This window comes from Triturus cristatus, chromosome 5_2, assembly GCF_964204655.1.
Source record: "Triturus cristatus chromosome 5_2, aTriCri1.1, whole genome shotgun sequence".
Taxonomy (NCBI): Eukaryota; Metazoa; Chordata; class Amphibia; order Caudata; family Salamandridae; genus Triturus; species Triturus cristatus.
The window spans coordinates 794,449,709-794,462,853 of NC_140588.1; the positions used below are offsets into that span (position 1 = coordinate 794,449,709).

Consider the following 13,145-nt stretch of genomic DNA (forward strand, 5'->3'; position numbering starts at 1 on the left):
TTTCAGTACATATCTATCATTATGTTAGTCTGTTTGATAACAGAAATAATAATTATATTCTGTCTAAATATTTTGTTTCAGATGATTTGTTTAAAGTGCACAAACTGAAACCAGACGTTAAGTGGCGTCGTGCGTTTGACTGCTATTTGAAAACAATACCTCCTTACTTTTTATTGGTATGTACATCTATATTTTTGTATCCGCCATAAAGGTTGTTGATCTGTGTGTATTTAAACATATTTTGATATGGGTGGAAATTTCTGGTAACAAAAATTTCCATAGACCCTTAATCTATAGAGTGTTTAAGCCAGTTCAATAAAAGATCACTAAGGAACCTGTCCATAGTTTTGCTCAAGAAATATGTGTGAACATTTTCATACAGTTTATCCTTGTCGGCTTTTGATAAAGGTAGCAGTGAGTATCTTAGAGCCATATGTACTTACGAAAATGCAATTTTGTATATCCTAAATAGCGACCCCATAGAAATCACTATTTAGGAAACGCAAAATGATATGTATGAAATATCCAATTTGCTAATAGGAAATCGCAAATAGGAAATCCCATGCCATTCGTTCCCATGGGCCGGTTTAGCATTTCTAAAATAGCGATCTCCTATTATGAAATCGCTATTTTGGAAATGCTATACCAGGATGGCTATGGGCATAAGGCCCCCTGTGATGGGCCACAAAATTACTGGTACACATGTAGAGCACACAGATGCCCTAGGGGTATGTGTGCGCTCTATCGCATTTCAAAAAAAGCATCTTGCGGGTTCTGTTTTTTTAAATTGTACATGGTTACCATCAACTTGGAGTTGATGGGTATTGCATTTCCTAAATTCCCAATTCACATTTAGGAAATGCTATGTACATGTGCATATGAATCGCAAATAGGTAATCCCTATTTGCACTTTCCTGTTTAGGAGATCACAAATTGAGATCTCTACTGGGTAAAAATCACAATTTGCGACCGCTTAGTTGTACATATGAAAACCTCATTTAACATTTCTTAACAGCCTGAAATGGTAATTCGGTCCTTTAAGAAGTGCTAAATGACTTCATACCTCTGACCCTTTGTGTATAATTGGATTCTCTGTATAGGTAAATTGCTCTGATCTGATTCAGCTTTTCTGAATATTATGTTGCATTTTTTTAATGGAAGGTTTGTTATGTTCTGTTAATGGAGTGTGCTACTGTGCCATTGTTCTCTCTAAATGCCTGCTGACTGAATTGGCGGTCAGTCCATTTGACTGTGGAGAGTGTATATGTGTTTTTGTTTGAGGGGTAGTGCTGGAGTAAGTACTTGTATGTCATGGGTTTGTCGAAGGTGATATTGACTTTGTGTCATTTGGAAGGAGTTGGAAGTGCTGAGGGTTTTCTTCTCCCTCTCTACCCCTGTGTACATGAATGATTTATTAGCAGACCCATTCTAAATTATTGGAGAAGATACCCTTTTGACTCTTTCTCCAAATAACCTTTTGTAAAATAAGCATTTCCCCTTATTTTATCTGAAACTAGACGAGTACATAAGGAAGATGCTTTGTTTTTAGAATCTAAGTAAGCTCCAGGATCACATTTTAGAATGGATGTGGCAACAGTCGTGAGATAGGTCTGGAAGGAAAATGTCAACTTTAGGATGAATGTTTTAGTAACTGACCATGGTTTTTTGGGTGCTTAATGAACACAATCTCCCAAGGATGGTTCAAGAAAATCCTTAACCTGGCAGGAAAGAATGCCATAAACATAGGGTGGCTACCACACTCCAGGTCATATGGACACTGTCTCCTGTTCTGACTTTTCACCCTCAAATCATTGAGTTCAGGTGTGTTAGTCTAATTAGTTCAGTGGAGGCAAACGAAACCTGCAACACTGATTAGGCTACTGTACAAAAGTGCAGAACTGGAAACCGTATTCGACATGATCTGGTGGAAGGTGGTCACACTAGAAGAAAGACATGGGAATTTGCCTTAAACTTTGCATAGGCTTTATCCATTACATTTTGTTTCATGTTCAAGGGTAAAAACATGGAACTTCCTTTGAAGGTTTGTCATTATCTCTGCTTGAATGACACAACTCCTGGTAGGACATCTCTTGAAAAGCAGTGTTTACCTTACAAATCTGAAGCATATACATACTCTGCAGTGTAAGAAAAAGAAAATATGCTCCTTAAATATACAGAATAAAGTGAATGTTGAAACAGCCATGTGACTTTCTGGAGAGAAACTTCAGTTGCTGTGATTATTGCTCTTGCAAGGTTTTCTCAGAATTATAATCTTACTCGGGTTACAAAGGAATCGCACTGCACTTCATAAGAACGCGGTGCCTGGAAAGTTATTGGGGTAGAGACGTCAGGTTAAGGCGAATGCTGAATTTATGTAGATAGAGGACAGTTATGAGATTTATTTTTGCTCATATTTGGCTGTGGTTTCTTAGGCGTACTCAGTGAACAGACTTATGCATTAAAAACATGCATAACAAGCTTACTTCGGGGGGCCTTTGTCCCTTCTGGGTAATCTACACTTAAGTTCACTTGCCATTTATTTATATATTTCGGTAATATAATAAATATGGTTAGTTCAAATGTTTATGCAAACTAGAAAATGAATGGCAAAAAGTTTACCTCTGTAGGTAATCAGAACAAAGTAGTGGAGGGACTTTGAGAAATAGAAAGGTGAACAATCAACTGAAAATTTGGAATGGTTTTTTACGGTTCTGATATGAGTGAACAAGCAGCATTCTCAGGCTATCCACACTCAGTACATGAAAACGTTAGATGCCCTCTCCTATGTGCTGAATGACAACGTTTACAGCATATGAAAGGGTACTATGCCTAGAGGTGTTAACACATGCGGTTTGTTTCATACAGTGACCCTTTCAGCCTCTGCACTGTACTGCACACAAAGGCATGTGCTTTACTTATTGAACCAGTCTCCTCACAGTTAGTCCTTCCTACCATCCAGATGGGTCAAAAGAGCCAATCAGCAGCAGAAGAAACTCCATCTATACATGTGCATGCAGAGTCAACCTCCTACCAATCTCCTCGACTAAACCCATCCCTACCATCCATTCAGATCAAAAGAGCCATGGGGTGGCACTAGAGGCTCCATCGCCTCAGCACCACCCAACACAGTGGTCATGTGACTGCTACCAGTCTGAATCTGCTGGTCTTTCTTACATTTGCAGCATCCTGGTTATCCCATCACTAGGCCTGGGTGGTGAACTTTGCTCTGTTCGTGGAGTTTTCTGCACTCCGCGCTCCTCGGTGTTTGCAGAGTGCAGAAAACTCCACTTTGCGCAGTGCAGCAAAGTTTTTTTCGAGCTCGCGAACGGTAAGTTGGCGAGCGCGCGCTGCCGCTTGGGTAGAAGTTCTACCCGAGCAGCAGGAAGATCAGTGCGAACGGCAATTCGCACTGCACTCTGCCACTTGCGTAACTCCGCAGAGTTTTTTATGTCACTTTGTGGAGTTCCGCATAGCGAAACTCTGCGTACTACGCCCAGGCTTGCCATCACCCTGATGATCAAAGACAGTATTCTTAGTATTTTGCATTAAGCAGCGCCCTCAGGGGAGAACCTGTGAGCAATGCAAAATTACAACTTTTTCACCCTATTTCAAAATACAGAGAATTTTTTTAATTTCTCCAAAATAATCCTACTGGACTGTTTTAAGGTAAGTTGCCTTGCACACATTTATTAAACAGTCTGCTTCCCTGAGGGTGCACCTGAAGACAGGAAACTCAAACAAACTTTGAAGACAAGGGAATCACTAGTTTGTCATAATAGGGTCAGACCCTATCCGATACCATTCGGTCCATGTGACTTCCATGTAGTGCATCACTCCACGTGCCCATTCTTATACTTAGACTGTAAAAACACTAATCTCATACTTCTAACACAAGCAATCTCTTTCACAAACAACTTGCCAAAACATATACATCACAAACACTCCAAATCTTTCTTACTAGCTCCGGTCGCGGGGATTCTCCAGAAAGGGGCTGCAGGCGTTGATTGGAGATTTGAGGCAGGTCAGAGATCACCAGATCTCAGGTCAGGATGGTCGAGTAGACCTCCTCGTGGTGTTGGGCCACTCGGGCCGTGAGCGTCAGGTGCAGAGTGGTGCAGACTTGCGAATTTGGCCGGAGCCAGAGTCTGTGGTTGAGCAAAACCGGTGCTCACGGGAGACAAAGTATTGGTTTGGGAAGTCAGGGCAGGTCCTCCGGGTTCTTGGGGGCTGCTGGCTGCAGAACACACCAGGATTTCACTGGAGCATATTCGAGGTGGGGCAGGCCGGTAGGGCTGGGGCCAAGTCAGTGGGCGTCCTCATCTTCTTAATTCAGCACGGGTTCTTCAATACTTCTTCTCTCTTCTTGTCTGAGGAGGCAAGGTTCAGGGTTGCCCCTAAATACTACATATAGGGGCGTTACAGGTAGGTACAGGTCATGTACTGAGTGTGGGTTCCTTCCTTGGGTTGGTACACCCCCTATTATGCCACCCTCCAGTGGCAGGAGGGCATAAGCCTCACTCTGGTTGGCTCGCTCCCCCCACCTGCAAGATGGCAGGGACTGAGAGTTGTGTTTCACCTTGCCTCCCCAACCTAAAAGGTGTTGGCAAAGGTGGGCACACCTCTCCTCCTAACTTGGTTTTCCCAACGATTCTCCGGCCCAAAGGGGGGGGGTCTGAACCGGTGGGGGCCAGTTGCTGGGAGCAGCTGGGGTAGCTCACAAAGGCGGCAAGCCTTTGACGCTTCCCTTTCGTGGACCCTGCCTGTCCGGGGGGAGGAGGCTTGGCACCTCGTGCCTGAATGTGCATTGTTTCAGGCCCCAAGATTGGCAGGCTCTCGACCCAGGGGTCCAGAAGCATGTCTGGTGGTGGCAGCAGGCGAGCAGCCACTCAGCCAGGACACTAGACTTAGGTAGTTTTTCATGGGCCATCTCTAAGATGCCCTCTGAGTGCAATTTTCATTAAATCCCAGACTGGCATCAGTGCGGGTTTAATGTGCTGAGAAGTTTGATACCAAGCCATTATGGTGCTGTGGCGTTCGTAATGACAAACTCCCAGTACCATATACTGTTAATGGCATTACTGCACTTACAATGTCTAAGAATTGGCTTAGAGACTGTAGGGGTACAGGGCTCATGCACCTATGCCCTCACTACTGATACAGTGCACCCAGCTAGAGGGGTGGCTTACCTATGCCAGGGCAGTTGTTTGAAGGGATGTGTGCCATGTCGACTCTTCACTTTGTTCTGCACCAAAACGTGCAGCCTGCAATGGCAGTATGTGTGTGTGTGTAGGTACAGGGCCTCTAAGGGTGGCACAGTAAGTGCTGCAGCCCTAAGAGGCCTTCCCTAGTCACAGTACCCTTGGTACCTATGGGACATTTTACAAGGGACTTACATGGAACCAGTGAAGTACTGGGTATTTTAGACCCAGCGGTGCAGGGGCACACACCCTATGACTTCTGGGTTCACCCTGTTCCGGACCTACAGAAACACAGAGTCTTCTGGGTGAAGTCAAAGAATCGTTTATTGGCTGCAGACCAATGACAGGTATCCTAGAAGTACAACAGCGTGTATGTTCTCAGGAGACTGCTGAAAATCATAGGAACGGACTTCATCTTAAATACGCTTTTTCCTGCCTCAAGCATACATTCCTAGGTTTTATGATACGGCAATATGCAAGTGTACATTACAAAGAAAAGGCAGAGTCATGATGACCATCCCACATTCCAGTTCGGCCAGCCCACAATGATTTACACGGTAAGGTTCAGATCCCACATTTGAAGTAAATAGACCCCCCAATAAACATGAGCATCTCCTGTTTTGGGAAACAAGTCATAAAGCAGGAACAAGCAGGTGTGGAAGAGATTAGCCGGGGGCTTGTGTAGGATGAGAAGGGTTTTATGATGGGTCGAGCCCTGATGCTAATCACAGGTGGACGGAGGAAGGGGAGCTCGTGAGACCGGTTTGACCCGGGGCAGCAGAGCCAGCTGCCCAGGTCACAGAGAAATCAGAGGGAAAGCCCATGTACTGTGAGGCCCGTATTAACTCCATCATAGCCTATGTGAGGGCAATGACAAGATGGCCACTGCTTCCAAAATGGAACCCGCGTAGTGAAGCCGAATGACGTGTAAACAGTGCGTTTATAGCTAGAACGATCTATAAAGCACTCGTATATGCCGCATTTACCATTTGCGGTTCGCTAATACCAAGATAGACAGGGGTAGGGCCTTGTCCCCTACGCGGTTCCGAATATTAAAGTACGACACCAGAGAGTTGCCAATTGGGTTTTGCAACAGTTCAATTTAGGGAAAGAACACAGGCCCTGGGTACCTGGTTGGCAGGAACCCAGGGCACACTCAAAGTACATCAACAGTTTGGCAAAAAGTGGAGGTAACCATGCAAAAAGGGGAACTTTCCTACAATCATTAAAATACTAAAGGAACTATACTGGCTTTCCCTCCAGTCGCACATCTTATTCACAACCAGCTACATCACCAACAGGGCCATTAGAAACAGTATCCTAACACACCCGACCAAGAAACTAACCACCTCCTATGGCCATCACAACACCTAGTACCATGACATTGCCAGACCAAAGTCAAGTAGATGCAGTATAGAGAAAAACAGAAGGCAGGCCTTCTCCATTCATGTTAACAAAATCTACAGCAAGGTAACTACTGATCTCTCTACAGCTCTGACCCTCTTGCAATTCAGGTACAAATTGAAGATTTATTCAATTATCATTACTTCATGACACTCTAGAAATGGCCTGTCTCCTACCTCATGAATACCTGTATCATTCATTGGACTGTTGCGCCTGTTTAGTGCTCTTTTGCTTCCCTGCTAGAGATCCAGTGAACAAATTGTTTGCTTTTTGGCCTTGTACTTTCCATCTCATTGGGTCATATTGGCTTACCCTATCCACTTGTCACAAAGTAATTGCAAAATCTTAGGCTACTACTCTTTGAAATGCCACTATTAACGGGAATTCTCCACATCTACCATTACCTCCACCTTCATGCACAGGACTACTGGTCAAAACCATTAAAAAACCCATTTAAACTAGATTTTTTTGAACAAATCTTGTAAACATGCACTTCCATTCTGAAGGGAAAATCAAAGCAATTCATAAAAATGTGTCAGTGGCATAATATTCTGGCAGGATTTAAATGGAAAGCTTCATGGGGAGACCTCATCTGTGATTTTTGGCTAAGTGATTCAGGCTGCTGAATCCTAGCATGGTGGATCTCCTTGTGTTCAAATAGGCATGATTTTTGTAAGATGTGCTCATTTGCTTACATTCATAATGGACACTCCCAGTGATTGTTGGCCCTGTTGAAGATAGTTATCAGTACACCCATGAAAGAGCGCAATCTACACATGAGAAGTGGCAAGACCTTCATATATCAGATATTCCAACAGGGATCTGGGAACTGAGTTTGCAAGCTCTGTAACTTCAGGTGGCATTTCCAAGTAGACCTTGGTAGAAGCACAGACACCGCACGTGGATTTGCCTACATAGGCATTTTCTACAGATAAACATCTTCATTGAAAGGAGGACAGGAAGTGAAGACTTTGACTCCAGACCATGATCAGGACAAGCTTATTCGGGTACTGATTTTTCCAACCTTGGATGAGATGAGCTCTTGTTTCGCATTGGGTTAGCCACTTGTCTTTTTTCAGCTCTCCAGTAGATGTTTATATATTTCCATTGCAAATTGCAGTTTAGTTTTGATATTCTAACTGGTCTAGGAGGCGATGTTTTACACCCTAGACAGCATCCATATATTTATGAGCTTTACTCCACATATCCCCTCAATCCCTGTTAAATCATACAGAGATCAAAATCAGTATGGGTAAGCTGCCATTTGGTAAGCAGCTGTAAAGGTTGTCTCTTATGTTTGAGGTTTGGGAACAAACAAGTGATCAGACTCTACTTGTTTGTTATGTCACAGTTACAGACGGACATAAAATGCTCTTATGTTTAAAAGCAAGTTTGCAATTCCAGTTTTGTTCCTTGTAAACTATTTATGGCATCTAAACACGCTTTAACCTTGCTTGTCAAGGTGCATTATTTTTCAGAATGTTTTATATTTTGCTTTCCTTCTAGCCATTAAAGAAAGCACTGAGGGTGATGGGGGCACCAAATCTGATACCAGATCACCTAGATTGTGGACTTAGCTACAGTGTTATTTGCTACTTGAAGAAACTCGGCCAGCAGGTAATTTTTGCTTTCACACTAAAATTAACTGTCAAACATACTTCAGTGTAAATAATGCTCTGTAATGTTTGTTTATTAATAAAAAGATATATTTAAAAAAAAACATACTTCAGTGTGTTATGTACGGTTGGTTTTAAAGATGTTATTTTTTGTTTTTGCCAGAGTTTTAATAATATGGCTGTTAATTTTGAAATGTATTTAGTGCTTGTGTTTGTGGCATGTAGTAGCATGTTTAACATAGATTGTGTTCCTCTATTTGGTAGTGGTCTTCTAGGTATTTTGAACTAAAGTTTGTCGTCTTTATGTATGTATCTTTACATGTGAGCACCAGTTTTTGTGACAATTTCAGCAAGCCACTTCATACTTATTTCAAAAGCTTTTTCTATATGTGGGTGTTCCGAAGTTGAGGCCATAATACTAAATACATTATTTGATAGAGACTTCTAGCTGCAGGTTCCTTTTCTGTGAATTTCACAGGCGTCAGGCTGGATCCCGAAAACTTTTGGTGAGGAATACCCTTTGCGCGTGCCGTCGGGTGACTCCATTCGGCTCCACGTGACGTCATCGGCAGCGTCGGTTATGACGTTGCGGTGCCTATATAGGTGCTACCCAGGCACGCGGACGTCAGTTCTTTTCTTTCCGCTCCAGTTACGTGCCATCCGGGAAGAGCTACCCCTCTGTCGCATTTTGACAGGGGTTTTTCTTGACTTTTGTCAAATTCTGAACTTTTTTCCACTTCGTGTGCGAGGGATGTCTTCGGGGAAGACAGGTTTCAAGCCGTGTGGTGCCTGCCATCGTATGACCTCGGTAGCCGATCCCCACCTCTTTTGCTTTTGACATCTCGAGCACGACCAAGAGTCGAAGTCGTGCTCGGACCAATGGGCCATGGCTCTGAAGGCCATGAGGGAGCGGCCCGGCAGTCGAAACCGTTGAGTGAGACTATGTGGATGTCACAGTCCAGATCGAAGAAGAGGAGGTGGCGAGATCGCTCCCGGGGCCCTAAGTATTCTTCCTCCCACTCGAGGTCTTCCGGACACTCTGGGTAGAGGCACAAAAAGAAGAAGAAGTCCAAGAGTACTTTATTTTCTCCTTGGCTGTCGTCTGTTGATGAAAGAGGGAAGGAGCACCAACACTATACTCATGGTTCTGCGCAGCCAGAGCCAGGGTCGACTCTGCGCCACTGGTGCCCACCGCGGCACCAGCCCCATCCTCATTCCCGACGACATGGAGCCGGAACGACGTCGCTCAACGCCAATTCTGGCGCCCAGTGAACCCAAGGGTTCTATGTTGTCGCCTGAGCACTTTGAAGATGTGCTAGGCTAAAGATTGAAATAGGAGGGATCTTTGGACCCTTTTGAACATCAGGATGACTCTACGGAGCCTTTGGACTGGAATGGGGAACTTGCGGAAGCCAGGGCACTTCTCCAGATACTGTCATGCTCTCTCCACCAACAGTGGCTACGGAGGAGGGGGCATCCTATGCCCTGGTGGTTAAAAGGGCAGCTGAAGTCCTAGGTCTAGAGCTGCCCTCAGTGCAGGTCAAGACTAATCTCCTGACCAGAGTGCTCCAGCCTGGGGCTTCCACTTCTGAACCCCATTTGCCCTTTAATGAAGCACTGTCAGATGTCCTACTAGGCAGGTGGTCCACGCCTAGCACAGAGGCTCCTGTGAATAGGATGATTGCATGCCGCCATCGCCCAGCCCTGGGAAATCCGAAGTTCCTCAGCCAACATCCCACCCTGAAAGTTTGGTGGTGCAGGCCCCTACTTCCCAGGGCGCATTCCCTTGCGCCCCTTCGAATAGGGAATCCAAGAGGTTAGACTCATTTGGGAAGAAGTTGTTTTCCTCCTCCAGCCTGGCATTGTGGTTGGTGAATACCGCATGCTTATTGGGCCGTTTCTCCCACTCCCTTTGGGAGATGTTGCGCAAGTGCTGCCACGAGTCCCAGAGGAAGCCCGGGCTGTGCTCTCCCAAGCAGTCAAGGATGGGAGAGAGGTAGCAAAATTCACCATATGGTGTGGCCTAGATACGATGGATTCCCTGGGTAGATCGATTTCACCGACAGAGGCGCCATGCCTGGCTAAGAACAACTGCCTTCTCAGGCGATGTCCAATCTGATGGACATGCCCTTTGATGGAACCAGACTTTTTGTGGAAAAGGCAGACTCTGCCCTGGTCAGGTTCAGGACTCTTGAGCTACGGCCAGATCCTTGGGCCTCTCCTCCACCCCTTGTGGCCCGTCTGAAGAACCAGAACCTTTTGGGCCTGGCGGCGCAGGGTACGTCTTAATCTCCTGGGTTCTCCTGCTTAGCTATACAGAGACACGGGGACACTCTGTCGGCGTAAAAGATCAGATTTATTAGCTGCAGCTAGTACAGTTGTCCTAGAAGTACACACGGTATGTTCTCAGGAGACTGCCACTTCACTCCGTGGTGCACAATCTTATATAGTACATAGGTGACATATACATTAACTAATAACACACCTAAAACATACATGAAAAACCAGTAGGAATAGCCCGAAGGAAAGTCAGAGCCAATAGAAAAAGTTGGAAAACAAAGTATCGAGTAACTCGATAAAGCCTCTCCTCCATTTGTGTTTGCCACCCCTCCCACAGGCTAAGGTATTAACCAGGTCTGTAACTGACTTGCAGGTGGCGAGATACGTTTGTGTGCTTTGGAGGACAGTTGTGAAACAAGAGAATACGAACAGAGGACAGCGAAGGCCAGACGATAAGATAAAGTCAGAAGAGAATAGTGTGAATCAACAGATAGTTGAGACAGGGATTAGAAAACTCGGTCAGTCTCTAACACCAGCTTTGTAAACAGAGGCACAAGGCTATTTCGACACAATATTGCAGGAAAAGCAGAAAAGACTTCGATCGTCGTGCTGCCTGAGTGAGGGCAACACAAAATGGCGGCGGAGCACAAAATGGCGGGTCAATTCGATCACGATCGAAAATCGAATTTTCTCAGACCCTCCTTTTTCCAGAACTCAGGCAGGATATATAGACTCACGTTAGTCTGAGTCAATGTCGATGGCCATGAGGTCACCATCATTCTAATATTTTCTGTTCTTTGTGATTTGGGTTCAGGGATGCACACAGTAGCACAGAGGTCGCAAGTGGCGGGGCCACAGTGTATACAAAGGCAACAAGAGAAAATGATGGTCAAAACTACTCCAAGGAATGTCAATACCTTCCAACCCCATTTGGACAGTAGTCCCCAAAACCACTCCAATAATGACCAATCTCCTTCGTCCTGATGAATCGACTCAGAGATTATATGTAATTTAGAGATAGCTTGGTATACTGTCGGAGCGTCATCATGTATGAAAATACAGCAACTTGACCCGATCAATTTGCACACTCCACCACGGTCCGCAAGAACAAAGTCTAAGGCAACTCGGTTTTGTAAAGACATAAGACGATCCGCCTGTAGTTCTGCCGTGATATTACTTAAGGCTCCTACAGTGATGTCTATAGTGGTTTCTACGACACAAACCAATTGCCTTATATTTCTGCTGTTGGCCATTGGACCCCAAAAAGGAAGAAAACCTTTGAGGAAATCTCCTCCCTCTTGTCCTGCTGTGTCCTTAGAATTAATAATCCCTCTGCCATATCTGTTTCATGATGATTTGCAGAAGCGGTGTATGTAGGGGGAAGAAGGAAAGCTATATAGCAGGTACCAGAAAAAACCAGTAGGCAACCATGTGTAAGCCCTATCATGACAGATGAAATATGTACCCTGAGATGGTACTAGAGGCGGTGAGTTCTGAGAGGAGTAGACGTATGTGTGGGAACAGCTATTTCTTTGTACGGTGTCAGCAGACTGACCATTTATTTGTAGACAGAAATTACCCTGATGTGGTATAGTCCAAATCGGTGGAGATTTTCCTTGTTTAACCTTATCACTAAGGCTAGTGAGATAATGGGTGACGTTTCAGTTAGTGTACGCTTTTCTTTCGCCTACGGAAATCTTACTATTTTCCATGATTTTAGCCATAGCTACCATTCCCTTTATCAATAAACTATGACTAAAATCCGGACCACCAATATATGAACTAACGGATCGTCTGAATTTGCTTTGATAGGCATTGGAGAAGATAACAAAATAAGCCCAAGCAGAACCCTCATAAGAGAACGGGAGAACTAAATACGGCATTCCTTTTTCTGTGGTATGTGGCATAAGTCCACACACCCAACAGTCAGTTGTATTGATCACTAATTGGTGTTGATGTAATAACTGGACAAATGTTGTAATATTCGGTTCTTCTAATGAGTTCATGTTGAGGAAGGGTATGAAATAGATGTGGAGAGACAGTAGAAGAAGACGAAGAGGTAGAAGGAGAGACAACTTTTTGCTGCAGAGCATAAATAATCCAATTTATACACGCCAAAAGGATACACAATAATATAATAATACATAAGGCTATACTAAAACTACTGTACATTAATCTACGGAATTCTTTTTTCATTTTATCCTTTCTTTCTCTTTTGCCTAATGTAGTTTCCATGGATGCTCACGGCAATCTTCCTCAATCACTTAGTCACGATTGTCTGCCGTCCTATGACACTGCAAGTCCTGCAGGCCTATTGCCACTACTCAGGTCGCAACGAAGACTCCTACCGTGACCCTGCAACCGGGATAGAAAAACTACATAGGAGAGAAAAATCTTAAGTGTTCCTTAGTCTAGGTCTTAGGTTATAGTGTTCTTTATCAGGTGCAGTTTGGTCTCGGAACAATGTTCGCGGATTTGTCGTATTCAAGCGACGATGTGGTTTTATCGCTTCCTGAAGAATGTCGTCGTCCTCTTTCTCAGACAATGTTCCACTCAGACGTGCATCACTGAAAGGCACAAATCATGGAACCTTTTCGCTCTCAGAGTTACTAATGCCCTTACGTACCCACTGATCAAAGGGTAGAGG

At 44.4% G+C, this 13,145-nt stretch overlaps 1 protein-coding gene across 1 annotated transcript in view; it reads left to right on the forward strand.

Moving 5' to 3' along the window:
• The window catches only part of LOC146829275 (integrator complex subunit 6-like), a 319,223-nt gene that overhangs the window by 185,680 nt on the left and 120,398 nt on the right, over positions 1–13,145 (forward strand). Inside the window, exons 10-11 of the mRNA XM_085607922.1 lie at positions 82–176; positions 8,109–8,219. Coding sequence (XP_085464048.1) covers positions 82–176; positions 8,109–8,219 — 206 coding nt within the window. The remainder of the gene's footprint in view (positions 1–81; positions 177–8,108; positions 8,220–13,145) is intronic.